At 38.3% G+C, this 22,533-nt stretch overlaps 1 protein-coding gene across 2 annotated transcripts in view; it reads left to right on the forward strand.

The window, feature by feature from the left end:
* PRKG1 (protein kinase cGMP-dependent 1) overlaps positions 1–19,810 on the forward strand; it is an 837,202-nt gene extending 817,392 nt beyond the window's left edge. For both annotated transcript variants that reach the window (XM_087702530.1, XM_087702531.1), the window contains 6 exons: positions 5,099–5,240; positions 9,386–9,549; positions 11,551–11,673; positions 12,499–12,561; positions 13,804–13,870; positions 17,719–19,810. In XM_087702530.1, coding sequence (XP_087558656.1) covers positions 5,099–5,240; positions 9,386–9,549; positions 11,551–11,673; positions 12,499–12,561; positions 13,804–13,870; positions 17,719–17,817 — 658 coding nt within the window. In that variant the 3' untranslated portion in view covers positions 17,818–19,810. The remainder of the gene's footprint in view (positions 1–5,098; positions 5,241–9,385; positions 9,550–11,550; positions 11,674–12,498; positions 12,562–13,803; positions 13,871–17,718) is intronic.
* Positions 19,811–22,533: the final 2,723 nt, after the last annotated feature.

Below are 22,533 nucleotides of genomic sequence, written 5' to 3' on the forward strand. Positions count from 1 at the left end.
ATAGCAATGATTTTTGATTTTGTGATTTATTGAAAATAAGCTTCTGATCTCTGTGCCTTTTTTTATTTGGAAGGGGATGAAGAAAAATAAATTCAGTTTGGAGAATAAATGCATGAGGGTTTTTTGGATGTTTTTTTTTTTTAAAAGATCTCAGAATAAGCAATAAACAGAGAAATGTGATTCTATCATAGCCTCCAGTTATTTTGCAGTCTGGTTCTTCCGATAGCTAGTGGGATTTTGCAGTCAAGTCATTAGATAAATAAAGTATTCTCTTCTGACACTTCCAGTGGGTTCACACAAAAATAGTTGAACTGTGATTTTCAGTTTGCAAGATATAAGGCTGCCTGAGGAAAGCACTGCCAAGTACTCCACTCTTAAATTCCTATACATATTTAAGTCCTCAACTTACAACAATTCATTCAGTTAATGTTTGAAGTTACAATGCAACTGAAAAAAGTGCCTTATGACCATTTTTCACACTTGCGACCGTTGCAGCATACCCATGGTTACCTGATTAGAATTTGTATGCTTGGCAACTGACTCATATTTATGACGGTTGCAGTGTCCCAACATCATGTGATCACCTTTTGCAGCCTTCTAATAAACATAGTCAACGGAGAAAGCCAGATTCACTTAACAACCATGTTGCTAACTTAAGAACCACAGTCATTCACTTAACAACAGTAGCAAGAAAGGTTGTAAAATGGGGCAAAATTAGCTTAACACTCACTTAGCAACAAAAATGTTGGACTTAATTATGGTCATAAGTCAAGAACTACCTATAATTCACTGCACTGAATTACTACCACAATTACTACCAACCTGCCTTCCATTGAGGACCTGTACACTGCATAAAAAAGAGGGCCATGAAAATATTTACAGACCCCTCGCATCCTGGATATAAATTGTTTCAACTACTGGCCTCAAAACGACACTATAGACAACTAGACACAAGCACCATCACTCTGCTAAACAAATAATGTCCTCACCACTGTCAAACCTACTCACTAAGGCTGCATTTAGCATCACTCTGCTAAACAAATAATGCCCTCACCACTGTCAAACCTACTCACTAAGGCTGCATTTAGCATCACTCTGCTAAACAAATAATGCCTTCACCGCTGTCAAACTACTCACTAAGGCTGCATTGCTATTACTATTAGTCTTCTCATCACTCCTATCACCCATCTCCTCCCACTTATGACTGCAAGACTGTAATTTTGTTGCTTGTATTCTTACGATTTATAAAGACATTAATTGTTTCCTAATTGCTTATTTGTACCCTATGACTATCATTAAGTGTTTTACCTTATCATTCTTGACAAATGTATCTTGTCTTTCTATGTACAATGAGAGCATATGCACCAAAGACGAATTCCTTGTGTGTCCAATCACACTTGGCCAATAAAGAATTCTAGTCTAGTCTAGTTTAGTCTACTCTAGTCTATTCTCCAAAAGCTGATCTAAACGAAACAAGATTAATGTCCTCATATTGTGTAGACCTGGGATAATTGGATTTTGTCCAATTTATTATTTATTTATTTATTTATTTATTTATTTATTTATTTATTTATTTATTTATTTATTTGTCTTGTATGCCGCCCACTCCCGGAAGACTCCGGGCGGCTCACAAAAGACAAGGGAAAGAGGGGAACGAGACAAAGACAACATATTAAAAACAAAACCAACATTCACAATTTCCGTGGAGGTAGATGCTTCTCAGCTTGGTCTTGGTCTTTGTCAGGGTCAAAATCGCTGGTTGTGGGGAAATGGGGAAAATCAGTCGTGCTCCATTATTCTTTTCAACAGCGTCTTTCAACGATGCTGAATCTGAAAGATTCCAGGTTTCCCACCCAAGTGAAAGTCCCTGCCCAGCACCCACATGTCCATCACATGGTCCAATCAGGCACCGTCCCAACTGGAGATGCCTCCCAGTCACGTCACTCCAGATGCAGGGCAAGATGTCCTTGACTTTTGAGAAAGGAATGTTATTTGGACTATATATCTCCCATACTCCATATAATCCCCGCTCCCCTTTTGCCACAGCAGAAGGCCCAATGTAAAAGATGGCTTCCAGGTCTGACAGCCGTTGTCCCTCCTAATTTTTTAATTTTTTTTTTTTTGGTCTTCTGGAAGCCATGATGATGGCTGAGGTTGTGGGTGCCAAGGAGTATCAAATTTTAAGAAAATAATAGTAATATAGCCAGTTAAGATGACTTATCCTTCCCTATTTGTAAATTTCAAATAGTGTTTTCACATACCTCAATTTTCATGGTTCCACCACAAATCCGCAAAGCCCTTATCCGCGGAGACATAAGCGCGAAGACTAATTCGTGCCGTTCTAAGCGCTAAGGAAAAACGCGACCCTACCGCGATGACATAATCGCGGAGGGCAAATTTGCGCATTCCCAAGCACTCAGTACCCTAAACCTAACCCTAAACCTAACCCTAAACCTAACCCTAAACCTAAACCTAACTCTAAACCTAACCCTAACGCTAAACCTAACCCTAAACCTAACCCTAACCCTAACCCTAAACCTAACCCTAAAACAAACCCCTAAACCTAATCCTAACGCTTACCTTAAATGAAGTCGGCTTTCTGCCGCGGCACTGTTTTAAAGCACCCTTCTGTTGCCGCGCTGTTGTCGCGGCGGTGATGACATCGCGGCTTTAGTGCCGCGGCTTTATCGCCACGATTTTGACCAGCGCGGTTTTGTCGTGCCACGAATTTTCATTCATCCCCATTTAATTTGACCATCTGCATAACACTTACTACTGTACAATGGAGTGAATGAAAAAGGAGCCAATCATTTGCCGTAAGACTAGTTTATTCCTAACCAACACTGAGCAACGCAAATTAATACATTAATCGACTTATTACTGAAGCCCAAGCCAAATTACTATAACTCTGTTCTGGAATGAAAGTCTCTATCGTTTCCTCACCTCCTAATGCATGTACTATTTTACATTTGTACTCTTAGACATATTCTGTTCAGACACTTAAAATCAGATCCTACCTATTTGGCCCGGTTCAGCAGAATAGATAGTAACTCTGACGGACACACGACTGTATCGGTTCTATGATCGGTGGTTCCATCTTGATTTTCTGTTCTGCACATGCGCAGAACAATCTTCCTTCTAAAGAAATGTAATTTTTTATTCAGTTTTTAATGTTGTGTGCATGCGCAGATCATTTTAAACAAAAATGTGCATGTGCGCGGAGCATGTGTCTGGTGTGGGCGCAAGCGAAGCTAGCACACACGCTCACATTTTTTTTTTTTACTACCGAACCTGTAATAATGGTGGCTGGAACCCACCCCTGCATCAGATGGTGGGTTTCAAGGATGCAAAACCAGGAATTGGAAGGTTATCTTAGTAGACCGGCCATGTTTATATTAACCACAACTACACACACATACATACCCTCCTTTTTTTTAATTAATTTTTTTTTATTTTTTATTTAAAACAAATACAACATCCTTCTTTACATGCTATAGAAAGTGTATCAGTTGGTTACAAATAGACTTTTGTGCATCTCTTCCACAGTCAACAAACATAATTCATGTTAACTCGAGCGTTTTAACTCAAATATTCATACATGTCACCATCATCATATATCCATTTTCATTTGACTATAATTGTTATTAATAATAATAATAATAATAATAATAATAATAATAATTTTTGTTACTTAAACATACACTTAAGTGGCACTACCTCCTCATGCTAGAACAAGTAAAATAGAATATCTAAAGCATTTTGCTTTGAGCCAGGATGCCCCCAAATTCTGTTTTCGTAAGCAGGCTTATACAAATCCCCGTTCTCCTGTTTTCAGATCCTTTATCTGCAATATGGGGATGAAAACAAATTGGATTGAGACTTAGTCATGCTTAGATCAGTTCTATTAAAATCAAAGAGAAAGACATGTTGAACACAAATCCCATTATTTTCACAAGGTTTACTCGTTGAACCAGTGGTGGGTTGCAGGCGGTACGCCCCGGTACGTGCGTACCGAAGCCAGCCCGGAGCATTGGATACCGTTCCGGTACAGTGCTCCAGGGCCTACCTGCCCGCCCGAGCTCCTTACTGGTGTTCAAAGGCTTCTGCGCTTCCGCACAGGCACATGGCACATACAGCACCTGTGTGATACTCTGCAGAGCAGCTGGAGTGTCACGTGGCATCGCAGAGGCGCTAAGATGCATGCACGCGCTGTGCGCTTCCATGAGGATGCCACTAGCCCCATTCCAACCATACCAGTTGGAACAGGATTTGAAACCCACCACTGCATTGAACAGACTTAATTTGTACTGAAGCAAGGCTGTGAGTTTTTCTGTCCCCAAAAAAGAAGAATGAAGTATAAAGGTGAAGCATAATATCTGGGAATTTTCTATTTGTTGTTGACTTCTAAGCTCATCACCAGAGACTGGGTTTAGAGGAGGCTTGAAAGCGTAGATCTTAAGATAGAAGTATTTTAGAGTAATTGCATTTCAATTAATTTACTTATTGACATTTCTAGAACTGCCCACATGGTATTTTGCTGATTTTCCTTATAAACCATTCTGTCAAAACAGAATGCATTTTGATGCTCAAATGTAACTTTAAAAATGTGTCTTAGAGCTGTTGGGTTTTCAAATTGCCATAAATTATCTTCAGTCTTTTTAAACATTGGTTATGCTTTCTAGACTTATCCTCCCAATTTTAATTGGCCATTTTGGTCTTTACACTATAATTACATAGTAATGATGCTATCATGTTTATTTTTATTGTTGCCGAGAGAGCCGAGATGGCGCAGTGGTTAAATGCAGCACTGCAAGCTACTTCAGCTGACTGCAGTTCTGCAGTTCGGCTGTTCTAATCTCACCGGCTCAGGGTTGACTCAGCCTTCCATCCTTCCGAGGTGGGTAAAATGAGGACCCGGATTGTTGTTGGGGGCAATATGCTGACTCTGTAAACCGCTTAGAGAGGGCTGAAAGCCCTATGAAGCGGTATATAAGTCTAACTGCTATTGCTATTGCCCCAGATCCTTAATTGAACAAGTGAATAATCTTTCTCTCTCTCCCTCCCTCCCCGCCCCTCTCTCTTCCTTTCCTCTTGACAGAGGTTCATTTGAAGATTCTACAACCAGATTTTATACAGCTTGTGTGGTAGAAGCTTTTGCCTATTTGCATTCCAAAGGAATCATATATAGGGACCTCAAGCCAGAAAACCTCATCCTAGATCACCGAGGTTATGCCAAATTGGTGAGTAGTAGTCGGGATGTTTTCCTCCCAAAAAACAATAGAATATTACACCGCTGTTGTGACTCAGCAGATGTCTTCTGTGAGTCTTTTCAGGATGCAAGATTAACACTGCAGCTGGGGCTCGTGAGTGGCGTGTTCTGGGGATAAAAGGACGGATGGTGCCACGCCCTGGTTGCAGGAGTCAACGTTCATTCATGCATTCAGTCATTCATCGGTCATGGTTTGTTTGTCATTTGCTTTCTGTAACCCTGATTCAACGAGGCACTTGGAGAAGTGAATTGCTTGTAAGAGTTGTTTTGTATTCTGTTATCTGCTTGAAAGAAACTTTATTTCTGTTTATTTTTGGGTTCGCAGCCAGTCAGAACCGAGAACTGATAAAGAGAGTTCCTTTTAAGTTTGTCTGCCTGCCGTCTGTTAACAAGCCGAGAAGGGGGGGACAGAACACACCGCCCTGTAGTTAAGGCTCAGTTGCCTCTCCCATTGTAATAAAATGCCTTTTCTAACAGCCATAAAACTGTACTTCTAGCTGAAAGGCAGTATTCAGCTCTGCAATTCTAGGACAAATCAGTTTATAAAAGAATTAATGCAAAGAATTAATCCCCCCCCCAAAAAAGAATTAATTTCTGGGAGCCAAATAAGCAAAAATAGATTTTTGTTCTTCTCCCTAGAATTTCAGGAGTTTGTTTTCTTCTATTGCACCCTTCTGGAACTGGAGCAAGATTTTAATAACTTAACAAACTTGAAGAAATATGATTATAAAATTTATCCCACTATGACTTTCGGTTTTTTTAAAAAAAAATATTTATTTACATTTCATATTTCTAGACAGCCCATCTTCAAGGAGGGCCCTTGGGCAATGTACAGTATAATCAAGTTTAGTCTCTAAGTTATCCCATGTTTAAATAATTTGATTTCTTATTGGCTGTCATTTTTTAGGGGAACCTCATTTTAAAATGTTAATATCAGATTTCATAAATTCTAGACATGGGTTTTATTCAAACTGAATTTGAGCTATAATCAATGTGATGGGAAATTAGGAGTCAAGGGGACCTTTTCTGCTAATTTTCCACAGTACCCAGATACATATTGGTAGATGATGATGGATGATGCTGATGATATTATCCATTCAGTTGTGTCCACCTCTTGGTAATTCTATGGGACAGTTCCAGTGGTGGGTTTCAAAAATTGTTCGAACCTACTCTGTGGGTGTGGCCTCCTTTGTGGGAGTGGCTTGCTGCCCATGTGACCGGATGGGAGTGGCTTGCCGCCCATGTGACCGGATATGAAGATGCCGACGACACTTGTCAGAACCACCTTAAATTACCTCACACACAGCACTGGCATGCATAAGAATAGGATGTCAACTTGTTTTTTAAAAGGCATCTTTGGTTTGCGTTAAAACAACTTCAACACACACAATGTTCTGATTGCACCACAAACGCAGTAGTCAGCCTTACCTTTCACAGAGGCACTGAGTTTTATAAATATGAGCATGATAGTGTAGAATAATCATATCCAAGGACCAGTGGTGGGTTTCAAAAATTTTTGGAACGTCTTCTGTAGGTGTGGCCTGCTTTCTGGGTCCACTGGTGGAACCTCTTCTAACCGGTTCGGTAGATTTGACGAACCGGTTCTACCGAATAGGTGCGAACTGGTAGGAACCCACCTCTGGACAGTTCTCTCCACGTCTTCCAATTTTGCACTACTTGAGTTGTTCTATACCCTGGCTGGTGTCAGCTTCGATGGTGTCCAGCCACCATATATCATACAAATATTGCCAGTTAATTTTTCCCTTTCTCATTTAATTCCAATATTATACCTATTAGATTTGTTTTTCTGCACAAGAATTGTGGCCATTTAGAGGAAATAGGAATAATGTGGTGGAATACAGGAAGATGAAAAAGTAATAATATCACAATCCTACAAAAAAACCCAGAAGGAATTATAATTTGGCCTACAGGTGGCACTAAATCATCTTGAGTTGCTATTTCTTGAGTTGACAAGATTGGGAATTAGAATTGCAGACAAATATAATGGTGCTAAAATGTTTTATAGATGGCACATGGTTCCACCACAAATCCGCGAAGCCCTTATCCACGGAGACATAAGCGCGAAGACTAATTCGCGCCGTTCGAAGCGCTAAGGAAAAACGCAACCCTACCGCGATGACATAATCGCGGAGGGCAAATCCGCGCATTCCCAAGCACTCAGTACCCTAAACCTAACCCTAAACCTAACCCTAAACCTAAACCTAACCCTAAACCTAACCCTAAACCTAACCCTAAAGCAAACCCCTAAACCTAATCCTAACCCTTACCTTAATTGAAATCGGCTTTCTGCTGCGGCGCCATTTTAAAGCGCCCTTCTGTTGCCGCGCTGTTGTCGCGGCGGTGATGACATGCGGTGATGACATCACAGCTTTAGCGACGCGCTTATATCTCCGCGGATAAGGGCTTCGTGGTTTTGTCGTGCCACACTGGCACATGACACCTGAAAGATTAGCAAAAATGTTTAAGGATAAATCAGCTAAATGTTGGAAATGTCACCAATTGCCAGGATCATATTGTGGTAGACATGTAGGGACGCAAAAAGTTATTGGATTAAAATACAAACAGGATTAGAGAAAATGATGCATCAACCTGTAGAGTTTAAGCCAGAGGTATTTTTATTGGGTATTCTACCAGTAAAGTAAAGAAGATTCATATTTGATTGTACAAATAATAACAGCAGCTAGAATTGTATTTGCACAAAATTGGAAAGAAGACAAAATCGCATCGGAAGGGGAGGTAATAAAGAAGATATTAGACTGTGCAGAAATGAACAGGTTGACATTGAGAATAAAGAGGAATCAGTGTACTACAGGACATGGGGGCAATTTTATGAGTGGCTTGAAAAAAAGATATAAATAGAAAGAAAAAGGAAAAAAAACATGAAATAAGTATCTCAGACGACACATGATTAAATTAGGAGAAGGGGAAATAAGAAAATATCAGAATGTAAATATGCAGGCAGAAAAATGATATGAATTGACAAATGTTAAATAGAAATTATAAGAATGTATGTCTAAGAATGAATTTGAAGGGAAAAATAAAAAAACTTTTTACAAAAAAAAGTATAATGGTGCTGAATGCAATGCGTGTGGTGTTGCCGGCTGTTGATCTATATAATTTTTATGGTTTAACTGTTAAGTAGTATCCAGCTAGGATACATAAGCTAATTATTAGACAGCTGTAAAACTGTCTAATAATCAGGGGTGTCAAATTCGCAGCCTGCAGGACAGTGGTGGGTTTCAAAAATTATTTGAATCCTACTCTGTGGGTGTGGCCTCCTTTGTAGGAGTGGCTTGCCGCCCATGTGACCGGATGGGAGTGGTTTGCCGCCCATGGGACAGGATATGAAGATGCCGACGACACTTGTCAGAACCACCTTAAATTACCTTACACACAGCACTGGCAGGCATAAGAATATGATGTAAACTTTCTTTTTAAAAGGCATCTTTGGTTTGCGTTAAAACAACGTCAACACACGCAATGTTCTGATTGCACCACAAATGCAGGAGTCATCCTTACCTTTCACAGAGGCACTGAGTTTTATAAATAGGAGCATGATAGTGTAGAGTAATCATATCCAAGGACCAGTGGTGGGTTTCAAAAAATGTTTGGAACCTCTTCTGTAGGTGTGGCCTGCTTTCCGGGTCCACTGGTGGAACCTCTTCTAACCGGTTCGGTAGATTTGACGAACCGGTTCTACCGAATAGGTGCGAACTGGTAGGAACCCACCTCTGCTGCAGGATGGATATTTCACGCGCTGGCCACACCCATCCCATTTTAGCAAAGGGGGAAAGTCACGATACATCACGTAACAACAATGTGGTGATGCGAGTTTGCCACCCCTGGTTTAGATTATCTTTATTAGATCATTCAACTAAATGGAAATTGTTACTGTTTTTTCCTAAATCTTGACAGAGGAAATATGCTCTTTCTTTTAATACTCTTCCGTTGAGAATTTTCTCATGAAGCCTACTCTTTAGATGTATTTGTGGTCGTGAAAACCTGTGTTGTGACCATCTCTTTATGTCCTTGTGCCTGCATAACTGCTTTTAACTTTTTGTCTTCCTTGATGAGTGTGTGAACTTTCTTTCACAGGTCGATTTTGGTTTTGCAAAAAAAATAGGATTTGGAAAGAAAACATGGACTTTTTGTGGAACTCCAGAATACGTAGCCCCAGAGATCATTCTGAACAAAGGTCATGATATTTCAGCAGACTACTGGTCACTGGGAATCTTAATGTATGAGCTCTTGACTGGCAGGTATGGGCATTGAATTGGAGCTACAGATAAAAATAGTTCAGCAAACTGGAGAATATTTCTGCTGTTGTCACTTTGATTAGAAGAGTTGGGATTCAGAGCTGGCATACCTTACGATAAACAAAAATAGTGTTTAAAAACATGCTACGGAATTATGACTTTTCAAGGATTTGCAACCTGCTTTCTAGCAACCAAAGTATTTGGATGACCACTAGAAGAGGGAAGGATATTGATGAGGCAAATTTGCCATTTTTGTTCATTTCATTCTGATTGGTGAGCACTTCCCTGCCCCCATACCGTGACCCGACAAAAGGGCGAACGACAAAACCGCGCCGACTAAACCGCGTCGCTAAAACCGCGATGTCATCAACGCGCCGACAACAGCGCGCCGACAGAAGCGCGATTTAAGAAGGTAAGGGTTAGGTTTAGGGTTAGGTTTAGGGTTAGGGTTACAGCGCGCTTCTGTCAGCGCGCTGTTGTTGGCGCGCTTCAGCGCTCATTCGTCGGCGCGCTTTAGAACTCGCGGTTTTGTCACTGCGGTTTAGTCAGGCGCGCTTTTGTTGTTCGCCCTTTTGTGGGTGATACCCCCCCCCATACGAGTGGTGGGTTGCTAACCGGTTTACTGCTCTTGCTCCTGCTCATACAATTCAATTCAATTCAATTTATTAGATTTATAGGCCGCCCAATCCTGGAGGACTCCGGGCGGTTTACACAGAACAAGAAAAGAAAACAAAATAAAAATTAAAAATTCTCCAACACGCATACGTTCAGATTGGGGCCGGACCCTACATAATAAGGTCAACAGCCCCAGGCCTGCCGGAACAGCCAGGTCTTAACAGCTTTTCTGAAGGCCATGAGAGTGGGCGAGGTCCGGACCTCTGGGGGCAGCTGATTCCACAGGGTCGGAGCAGCCACAGAGAAGGCTCTCCTCCGAGGCCCCGCCAGCCGACACTGTCCGGCTGACGGCGTCCTAAGGAAGCCCACCCTGTGGGATCTTATCGGCCGTTGGGAGGTATGTGGCAGTAGGCGGTCTCGTGTGCACAACGTTTCTGAACATGCACAGAAGCGTCCGGGCAAGCCCCTACTGGTTCAGCCCGGTTTGGCAGTAACCTCTGCCCCATACCAAACCAACCTGGGTTCTTCTACCAGTTCACCAAATCATGAGTTCATGGTACCAGTTAGATAAGTTTAGCCTGACGCAGATTGAACTGGACTTCAATCTTCAAGAAGGAACTTGAAACATCTCTTCAAAACACAAAACAATCAAAACAAAATGGAAACATGCTAGAAAGCAGCTAGGTACTATTTTGAAACAACACATTTCTAAAAAAGTTAAATGTAGCTATATTTTTTAAAAAAAACACCACTAAAAACATTGAATAGGAAGATTAAAAGGGAGACAGTTTGGTCTAGTGGTTATGGCACCAGGCTAGAAAGCAAAAAATCCCTGAGTTCAAATTCTGCCCCAGCTATGAAAGTCAGCTAAGTGATTTTGGGCTCTCTCTCAGCCTCAATTCACCTCCAGGGAGAATTGTTGTTGTGGGGAAAGGAAGGGGGAAGGAAGGATATGTTTGCTGCCTTGAGTTATTTGTTAAATTAATAAAGGTGGGATATAAATGATCAGATATATAAATGATTTCTGAACATAATATTTTAGAGGCTTGCTAGCTGAACCTCCTTGGAGTCTACATTTCAGAACTGGAATATTATCTCTGACAACATTCTATTCAGTTCACAAGTGAAGGCAGGAAGACTCTGTGGCGAACCTACAAGGAATATAAATTCTGAATAGGTTCACGAGTAAGAAAGGCTTGATTTTTTGGATGATTTTCTTATTTTCACCTCTGATGTAGACATAATAACTACATTATAAGCAGCATATAGTAATGCTTTAATCACACAATCATCCAAAATAAGGTAAAACAGGCTTAAGTTTATTTGCAAAAAAAAACAACCAATTACCACCAGATTTTAATTAGTATTATTTTTTTTCTTTTTCTATAGTCCACCTTTCTCAGGCCCAGATCCCATGAAAACATATAACATCATACTAAGGGGGATTGACATGATTGAATTTCCAAAGAAGATTGCCAAAAATGCTGCTAACTTAATTAAAAAACTATGCAGGTAATTTTTTTCTATGTGTAATATAAAGTGATGTGGGTGGGTGTGTACTAATTTTTAATGGGTTTTGTTAATTAAGTTCATTGATGTCAATATTTTGTTTTCATTCTTTATTACTGTCATCGTTAGCCATTGTAAGCCATACACACACATACACATTATATAAAAGCTTACTCTAGTACATATAGAAATACACACACACACACATTATTTGTGCTGATAAATAAATAAAGGGAGACTAGTATAGATCTATTTCAAGCTATTTAGCTCTCATCAGCTAGCCATACCCTTACTGGGATTCGAGCCTGGGCTATATTACATATTAGGCAGACGTCTCAGCCATTAAACCACAGGCTCTGATCTGTTATCAGCAGAGCCAGGGAGAAAGGTATATATTTAAATATATACAAATTAAAAAAACACAAATATAACAAAAGGCAACAGTAAAAATATTGGGTTTCTGTCGTGATGGACTCTTGTGACGAGCCGATTGACAGAGAATGGAAGCAGTTAGCTTCCTCCCATAATTGGGGCATACCAGGGGCTGTGACTTTATATATATATATATATATATATATATATATATATATATATATATATATATATATATATATATATATATATATATATATATATATATATATATATATATATATATATATATATATATATATATATATATATATGTTTTTTCTAATCTATACAGAAACACACACACATACATACACAGCTTTTTCTAATACACACACACACACACATATACTAGAAAAAACTTTGATTTCCAATTTTCTTCTATAACTTTTTTCTTGTTCTTTTATTTTTAAACAGGGACAACCCATCAGAAAGATTAGGTAACTTGAAAAATGGAGTCAAGGATATTCAAAAGCACAAGTAGGTATATTTCAGGAAAAAAAGGAACCCTCTGTTTAAATCCATCAATATACAGTATTTAGGTGTATTTTTTTGCACAGAAGAAAAACTGAATGAAAAGAAAGTTACCCCAATCCAATACCTGCAATTTTTTTCACCAGAAATCTGAGTAATGTAAGACAGCTATGCAGAATGTATCTGCCTATATTCTGAGTAGAATGAGCTTCAGCTTCGTATCATATCACCACTCCAAACCTGGATGTGCTAACTATCTATGCAGCATTAAAGATTTTGCAGTGAAAATAAATGAGAACAACTTCAAAATTAGAATCAAAATTCAATAACAGAATGATATATAACACAATAAATTTAACATAACATAACAACCTAATAAATGAAATTGCTTTGGAAGCCAATCAGCGATTCCTGTTCAACATAATACAACATAAACAGGAGGCAGGTTAAATGTAAATTGAGTTACAGATATCCAACTGTCAGATCTCCCAAAGATATTCATTAGCTTTTTAACTTTTTTTTACCTGTTTGAAGAAGATAGATAGCCAGCATCGATAAAGTATCTGTCCATCTGCTTCAGCATCTGGAAATCTCATGTCATTTAATGGACTTATTCCTTTACTATTATTTTTCATCACATCTGCGTCTGGACAGAGCCTTGATTCAGAATTTTCTCTGAGGAAAATTCTTGGTACCATCCTAACACAAGAGCCGAGGTGGCGCAGTGGTTTGGGTGCAGTACTGCAGGCCGCTTCAGCTGACTGTTATCTGCAGTTCAGCGGTTCAAATCTCACCGGCTCAAAGGTTGACTCAGCCTTCCATCCTTCCCAGACTGTGAAATGAGGACCCAGACTGTGGGGGCGATTATGCTGACTCTGTAAACCGCTTAGAGAGGGCTGAAAGCCCTATGAAGCGGTATATAAGTCTAACTGCTATTGCTAATTAGTATAAAGCAGGGGAGTAAAACTCAAGTTATGGCAATGTCACGTGATGTATTGGGACTTTTTTCCCCTTTCACTAAACGACGGTGGGCATGGCCAGCACATGACACATCAGCCTATGGGCCAGGAGCTTGACAGCCCTGGTATAAAACAATGTGTTCACCAATCTGTCTTTCCCACAAGTATTAATTAACAGGGTTTCAGAAATGTAGTTTTTATAATGTTTAATGTTAGGCTACTTGGTCTTGCTACAATGGTTATCTGGGTCATACCAATTTCTTTATATCATTTTATCTTCTGACTTCAGGTGGTTTGAAGGCTTTAACTGGGAAGGTTTAAGAAAAGGTACATTGACACCTCCTATTGTACCAAGTGTGAGTATAGCTTTATTACTTGCTAAAATGTATATATTGGATTTGGATTTTTTTGGATTTTATTGTCATTTATAGGCCGCCCTTTTCCCTGAGGGGACTCAGGGCGGCTTACAATTCGTGGGGAAGGAGTGCAAGACAAAACATGAAATAATATGTGAATAAAATAAAACAGTAAAACACAACATTCACAATATTGGAATCCTAACTTAAGAAAGTTGCTGAATAAACCCATTGGAAAAACAAGCAGGAGCTCTGAGCCAAAACATAGAAATGTCTTGTTAATTTACATTAGCATTCCCACGTTTGCAGACCTCTGATTGACTTCATTTTCAGAGACGTGTAGTAAGAGTGTATCTGAAGATCTCTTCTGACAATGAATCAGTGATGAAGCTTATAGTAAAATACAAAAGTTGAGGCTGAAATATATTTTAATGAAATCTTTACCTCTTTACTACCAAAAGTTCTTTGTTCGTCTTCCAACTTACATTGCCTCAGTTCTCCTTTTCATTTCTTCTATCACACCATTTTGTAATGTCGGATTAGATCACACCTTGTTGTACTCAATTGACAACTTATCATCGTTTCTCCAATTTGGCATAAGTTAAATAAGTTATTATTTAAATTATTTATAAGTTAGAAAGTTGCTGCCTTTCTTTTTCAAAATAAATGACTTTCTAGGTTGGCTTAGCGTGAAGCCTACAAGTCCCACAACAGTTGCCTTAATTTCCATGCAGAGCCATTTTGATGCCAACAGTAAATATTGGTATCCATACTGATAATAGGGTCCTAAAAATACTATTGAAAGAAAAAAAGGAAATACTTACTCTTAACTTTGGCTTAAGTCTTTTCCTTTTGTTTCTGCTAAATTTGTAAAAAAGAAGAAGTGAAGATCAAGTGACATTCTGTTAAATCTGGATTATATACATGGATTTAAGAACATCTATTTCTATATCAAACACAACTCTTTTTAGCAGAAAGGAGTGATAGTTTGAGAATACTATATATGAAAAATATTCCTGTTAAATAAATGCAAAGGACAGCTTTCATATAATTGTGGTCTGTTAAAATTATTATTATGAGAGCGGTGGACTTGCTAATTAAACGGGTTAAATTGTGGTGGTGATTAATGTGATTGTTTTTCTTTCAATACACATTACTTTGCTACAACTTATACTTAGTTTAATTTTCTACATATTGTTTGAATTTTACCACTTACGAAATATTTCATGTCAGGTTTCAATGTTATACCCATCGTGAATGGAATTTAAAATATTTGACTTTTATTATTTATTTTCACACATTCAGAGTGAAATTCTTGAATTCCTTTACCCTGTGTTTCAACTAATAGATAGAAAAGTACATAATACATAGGAATCGGTAAATTATGTATAACCCCCTCAATAATAATGAACATATTCAAAAATAACTAACTCTGTTTGAATGAATGTACATTTCAATCTATTTAGCAATCAGGAAGGTCATTTTTCTGAAAATAGTAAGTTTTCTTCTGTCATTCAGTCTATTATCATGACTCCCCCAAGCAATGACAATTTTCAAGAACAGCACAAGAAGATTTAATTTATTTTGGAGGAGAGAGAATACTTGTGTTGTCTTTATTATATTGGCTTTTAATCATTAAACAGATACTTCACTACCGGTGCTATTATGAAAAAAAAAATTATTCCTGGGAGACATACAATTGCAGATACTACTGGGAAACAGTTATCATATTACTTATGCCTTGTTAATTTTTAATATTTTGAGTCCACTTTTCTAAAATATAAAATATATTTTATACTTATTATTTCTCAACTCAACATGTTCTAATTTGTTAGATTCCTTATTAAGTCTTCCATGTTCTTGCAAACAGATTTCTCCCAAGTCAAAAGCAGTTGACATTTATGTAATGAAACTACCATATTTAATTCAATAAATATGGGGTCATACTGTGTCAAGTTAAATGGAAAACATCAACAATTTGTCTTCCCACTTTCTAAACTTGTGTTGATCTTTTTTTAACTTATCTGTCACATGTCATAAACGAACACAGACCTTTTAGATGTGGACAAAGGCAGCAATTTCTTTCTCCTCTGTCATTGCTTATATGCATTTTCTAAACAGCTTTACGCCAATTTTGTTTTTCACACATACAGTAACCTGCCATACATCTGCATTAAATCCCAGCTTTTTAGATCAGTTCAAGGGGCTGTTAATATCATTAAGAAATCTTTACATTATTTTGTCAAACTCTCCATTCTCGTTAGGAAATACGAAGAAGCCAAACCCATTCATTGGAAGGTTGCTTCAAAATTACTTTCTAAATGTCTTATTCATTAAAAAAAATTATGGGGTGCCCATTATACCCTTTCATCTTTTCCCATCACTTTTTTTATATTATTTTTATTCTGAACAATGCCCCCTTCTTCTTTCACTTCTTTACTTCCTCTTTTACCCCTTTGGGTGTCAAGATATTCCCATTCACAGAATTATTTTTCACAGTACTACGTAGCACGATATTATGAATGAAAACGTCAGAATCCTACATTTCTGAACCGTCTCTTAACTCTTACTGGCCAAGATGAATTGACAAGTGGTATAAAGAGCTCACCGTTGAAATCAGAAAATTGTCTAAAGATTCCAAATGTTGATTTTATTTATATGCTGCCCTTTTCCCCCGAAGGGGACTCAGGGCGGCTCACAACTCAACCAGGGAAGGGGGATATAAACAGAAAATTAAAACGACACAAAAACAATACATAATTTAAAATACACAACAGTCATACCAATTCGAGACAGTGAACGAGACAACACCTCTCTATCTTATTCTCCATTCGGTATTGAACCATTCTCTTAAGTATACAGTAAATCACAATATACAATCAATTTTAACTCACGTTCACTCCTTCATCAATTATTAGCTAAAGAACAAAACCATTCTGCACATCCTATGACAGACATGAACCTGCACAACAAATCTTTTGTTTACTTTTTACATCCTTTCTATCTACCACCAAGCACCTTTCCTGTTTAATTTACAGTCCAGATATACGCATCTGAGATTGTCACTGGTATTACTCAAATTCTGAATGATTAAAATAATAACCCTTGTGACCTCCAGACTGGATTACTGCAACGTGCTCTACATGGGGCAGCCCTTGAAGAGTATTCGGCGACTTCAGCTTGTCCAGAATGCAGCCGCGCGAGCGATCGTGGGTGCGCCTCGGTTCACCCACGTAACACCTATCCTCCGCGAGCTGCACTGGCTGCCTGTTGATCTCCAGGTACGCTTCAAGGTGCTAGTTGTCACCTACAAAGCCCTTCATGGTATTGGACCTGGATACTTGAGAGACCGCCTACTGCCAATTACCTCCACTAGGCCAATTAGATCCCACAGACTAGGCCTCCTCCGAATTCCATCCGCCGGCCAGTGTCGACTGGTGACTACCCAGAGGAGAGCCTTCTCTGTGGCTGCTCCGACACTCTGGAACGAACTCCCCAGGGAGATTCGTACCTCACCACCCTCCAGGCCTTCCGCAAAGCCCTTAAAACCTGGCTGCTCTGACAGGCCTGGGGCTAAAGACTCGCTGCCCCACTTCGAATGGTATGATTGTTGTGCTTTTAACTATGTATGGTTTTTATGTTTTTGTAACTCTGTTTGTATTTCCCCTCCCTTTTTGAGTTGTGAGCCGCCCTGAGTCCCTTCTGGGAAAAGGGCGGCATACAAATAAATTAAACCCAAACCTAAACCATAACTTCAATTCCCTTTTCACTCCAAATATTTGTTGTTTTATACTGATTTAAATGCAGCAACTAACACGACCAATAGTTTAATTTTCTTCATTGGACAGGTTGCATCTCCGACCGATACAAGCAATTTTGATAGCTTCCCTGAGGACAACGATGAACCACCACCTGATGACAACTCAGGATGGGACATAGACTTTTAATTGTTTTTTTCTCTTACCTGCTTCTGCCTTGCTGAAGACAGCTTCCTGAGACATGGCTGCCAGCAGACCTGAAAGATTTGGGAAGGATTCATGCTCGGGGTCACCATGATGCCTTGATTGATGCTGCTACAGTAATTACAGTGGCATTAGGACTTCTTGTTTAGATGACAATAGTGCTCTTCACATGTTTTCTGTTTGAATTTAACACAGCAGTTGACATGGTGGTCCTGAAGCAAAACTTTTTTTCATTGATGATTTACACGTGTTTTCTATCATGGTACCGAACATGCTATTGCCTCCATTACGATTTGAAAGTTCGTAGAATAAGATGCACATAATTCTAGCCGTTAAGTTCATTTCTCTTTATTGATAAATATATTCCAAGCTGTTTTAAGTGCTGTAGCCGATTCTATGCTTGTAGAATCAATGGTTACAGTAACTGGGGTACCCCCCCAAACTGCAGGTTGAGTGCATTGAGCCTCTTAAAGAAGGCCAGTGTGTTAAACTAAGGAGGACCAGGAAAAAAAAAATGGAGCTCGTGTCAAAGCAGTGCTATAATTTGTCTTTCTTTTCAAGCAGTACACAAGACAAGAATGAATGTTACCTTTCTTCATTTTAAGTTCTGATCACGCTTTTCTTCCCTACTGATAACCAGAAGCACAACTGCTACACTTCCTGTGAAACTGTTAAGCAAATGTGGGTCAGTCAATCCTCCAGTCCCATGTCTTGAGAATTTACTTTTGATTGTTTCTTTTGGGGATTACGGATACGTAAGAGCATGTGGGGGGAAAAAATTATTTGTTTTACGTATATGCTATAACCATCTTTTAAAAGAAAAAAGGAAGAATGCTTATTCAGAGGTCCTAAAAATGAGATATTAACCAACTGTAAATATTAGGCCTTTTTAGTTTCTCTAAAATAACACATTGAGAGCCCCCTGAAGTTGCAAAATCCACTGCATTATTATCTAGGTGCTATGTAGGTCTTTCATCTGTGAAAGAAAACAAACTTCCACACTCATTTTTCAGAAGAAAAAAAAAGATGTAGCAAGAAATTTCACTGTCAGTTAGAACTGTATGAGTGGGTGTATTCCTATGCACACTTATACGTGGGTGATATATGTATATATACATATTTTTAATGCTACTGTGCAGTACTGCCCTTATTTTGTTTTCTTTTCTATTTTTCCAGATCCCACAAGTATTTTATTTGTTTTCCCCAAAGATAATTAGTTAATCTTTCCTTGTAAAATATAACTCCGACAGATCAGTCTACAGACATGGAACAATGTAATTGAAATGGGATACTTCGATATGCCTTTCCTTTCAAAAGGAGGATTAAATTCACTTTTAAATGTGTCCCGCTGAAGTGGACAAGTCTTTAAATGGGTCCATCTGAATGATGAATTACATCTACCAGTTATGAATCTTTTAATGGTCAGTGCTACAGACTAATTTGTCCATGCTTGTTAGGAGAATTCAACATGTTCAGAGGACAGAAATGTCAAAAAGGCTATTACAGATAACAATTTTCGAGGCAATTCCAGCAATGACTTCCATGTATCAGTATAACTTTGTTAGCATTTCTCAATACGCTGCTGAAGTAGTCTTGCATCTGTGACAGTTTCTTAAATTAGTTCCACGAAGAGATAACCAACAGCCACATTTATAGAATGTCAATTTCCTTTGGAATTCTCTCCAGACTTCTCTGAATCCAGAAATAAATTTATACCTCTAGTTTTGTCACCATGCATTAATTTAGTTTGCTTCCCATTATCTTTTCCCCATTGCCTAATACCATTCTGTTTACTTACTTCGCCCTATTCAGCATCTCAAATCCTATTAATGAGGACCAGATTCAGACCACGTTATTATCTTATATAGGCTATGAATGCTATTGCATTTGACTGGAAATGAATTCCACTGAACTTAATGATGGTCGCATCCGATTAGACATGTGCAAGTTTATATTTTTCTTTTACTCTGAAATTTATGAAATACTAGCTTGCGCCATTAATTTCATTATTTTAGTTATTTTACAATGCATTTCATTATTTTAGTTATTTTATAAGCATGTGCTTATGCAGAAGTAAGACCCTACTTTGTTCAACAGAACATATTCTGAAATAGGTGTCTATAGGGTTGTTATCTTAGTCTGGATCTAATCCAGTTTGCATAACTTAGAATTTCCCTGTCGTTGGACAGGGCTATAAGATGAACTTGAAGCGAAACACTGGCTGTTCCATACATTGCACTGGATTAGCATTATATCTAAAATTGTCAAAGTTAGTTTTCCTCATAATTGATGCTTTAGAGATTAGCGCCAAAACATCCAGAAATGAATGGCTACTTCCAATTATCACCAATGATTCAATGAAAAAAGTCCTCTAGCCTAATACATTAGAAAACAATATATGAGTTTGAAGGATTAAAAAAACCCGAAGAGATGATAATCTCTTTGTAATATTTTCACATATTTTATACAAACTTGTGGCTTATTTTTAAGATATTTAGGGGGGGGGGATTGGGGGGGGAATACTGTTTGTCTGTTCCTACTGATGGCTTCCACCAAAAATAATAATAAAGAACCAGCATCAAACCAGGACTGGTACGATATAATAAAACAGTCCTGGAAATAGCACTCTGCTTCCAATAGACATAGGATCAGGGGTAGGAATCTTTGATGTGGCATTTAACATCCAATCACATGTACATCTATCAGCCTTACTAAAATGAGTCAAGCTTCCAAACCTTAGTAAAGGTAAATCTTTTTAATTGACTTAGTTACTGAGAAGAGCAAGCAATAGGCCATTGTAATTTTCTGATGTGTGTGTGTGTGTGTGTGTGTGTGTGTGTGTACGTACATACATACGCATAAATACACACATGTCTGTGTGTACGTACATACATACATGTACACGTACACACACACACACACACACACACACACACACACAACCCCTGGTAAGCCCCAACTATGGGACGAAGCTAACTGCTTCCATCATCTGTCAATCGGCTCGTCACAAGAGTCCATCACAACAGAAACCCAATATTTTTACTGTTGCCTTTGTTATATTTGTGTTTTATTTGTGCTGATAAATAAATAAAGGGAGACTAGTATAGATGTATTTCAAGCAATTTAGCTCTCATCAGCTAGCCATACCCTTAAATAAATAATCCCATTAAGGGTATGGCTAGCTGATGAGAGCTAAATAGCTTGAAATAGATTTATACTAGTCCCTTTATTTATTTATCAGCACAAATAACACTAACACACACACACACACACACACACACACTCTATCTATCTATCTATCTATCTATCTATCTATCTATCTATCTATATATATATATATATATATATATATATATTTTTAAAGTCACAACGCCTGATATGCCCCAATTATGGGAGGAAGCTAACTGCTTCCATTCTGTCAATCGGCTCGTCACAAGAGTCCATCACGACAGAAACCCAATATTTTTACTGTTGCCTTTGTTATATTTGTGTTTTATTTGTTCCCTTTATTTATTTATCAGCACATACACACACACACACACACACACACACACACACACACACACACATATCCTTCCCTGTCTAAAATGTAACCTGGTATTTCAATTTTAAACTTTACAACATTGTAAGATAGCAAATCATAATCTTTCCTCATACATAAAAAGACATATTGTTGGCCATCCTCACAGAATCGGAATGAGACAGTTTTCATAAACAGTGAGCAAAATACATATGTAATGTTAAGACAAAGGTAAAGCAGAGATTAGAAAGCATGAGGAGGAGCATAACTAGAATAAGTTAGAATAATATCTGGCTGCTTAGGGAGGCTCAGGCTGTACAATCTTGGAGAGCAGAAGTAATCTTCAATCTTGTCAGTCCAAATTGAAATTTAGTCTACAGAAAAAAAATGAGGGGACGGTGTCTTTTTTTTTTCCTCGTTAAAATTAAACAGACATTTTCACCTCTTCTCGTATCCATGAAACTAGATTCATTTGCTTGAAGGGGCACGAAAACATAAACGTCTAGGATTCACTTTCAGAATTTTCGATTGTCAGTTTCATCAGATAATTTTTTTCCCATTCACAAGGGTACCTATAGCTTGAGTGGAATATTCCAGAAAGAAACACAGCGCCATAGTTTAAGTCAGTGTTTCTCGACCTTGGCGACTTTAAGTCCTGTGGACTTCAACTCCCAGAATCGCGCAGCCAGCGCAGCTGTGCTGGCTGGGGGATTCTGGGAGTTGAAGTCCACAGGACTTAAAGTCGCCAAGGTTGAGAAACACTGGCTTAAGTTAATATAACATCATCCATTTTGTCCTTTTCTAGAAGGACTCCGAGCTTCATTTATATCCAATCTGTTTAATTGTTGCAAATTTCATGGTGTTTTTTTTTAAAACAAATACACAACAGTGAGCATCTATAATAACACTGCACCACTTGTTAATCACTTCTGCTGCTCGTTAGTTCTGCCTAACTAATTGTATATATCAAGTCTTAACAAAAAAACACATAATTTAGAATATAAATAATGCCGGAAACAGATTTTACCAATAGGGCTAAAAGATTCCCATCGTCATTTCGATCAAGTTTCCTTGTTTCTACATTACACCTGGGATCATTAGACAAAGAACTCTCTGCACATCACCTCTTAAACAAGTGACGCGCCTACCCTAAATTAATTAAAAATCTAAAAATGTATTCA

This window comes from Thamnophis sirtalis, unplaced genomic scaffold (genome assembly GCF_051295495.1).
Source record: "Thamnophis sirtalis isolate CommonGarterSnake01/CBP01778 unplaced genomic scaffold, rThaSir2_p1.2 scaffold_15, whole genome shotgun sequence".
In the NCBI taxonomy this organism is placed as follows: Eukaryota; Metazoa; Chordata; class Lepidosauria; order Squamata; family Natricidae; genus Thamnophis; species Thamnophis sirtalis.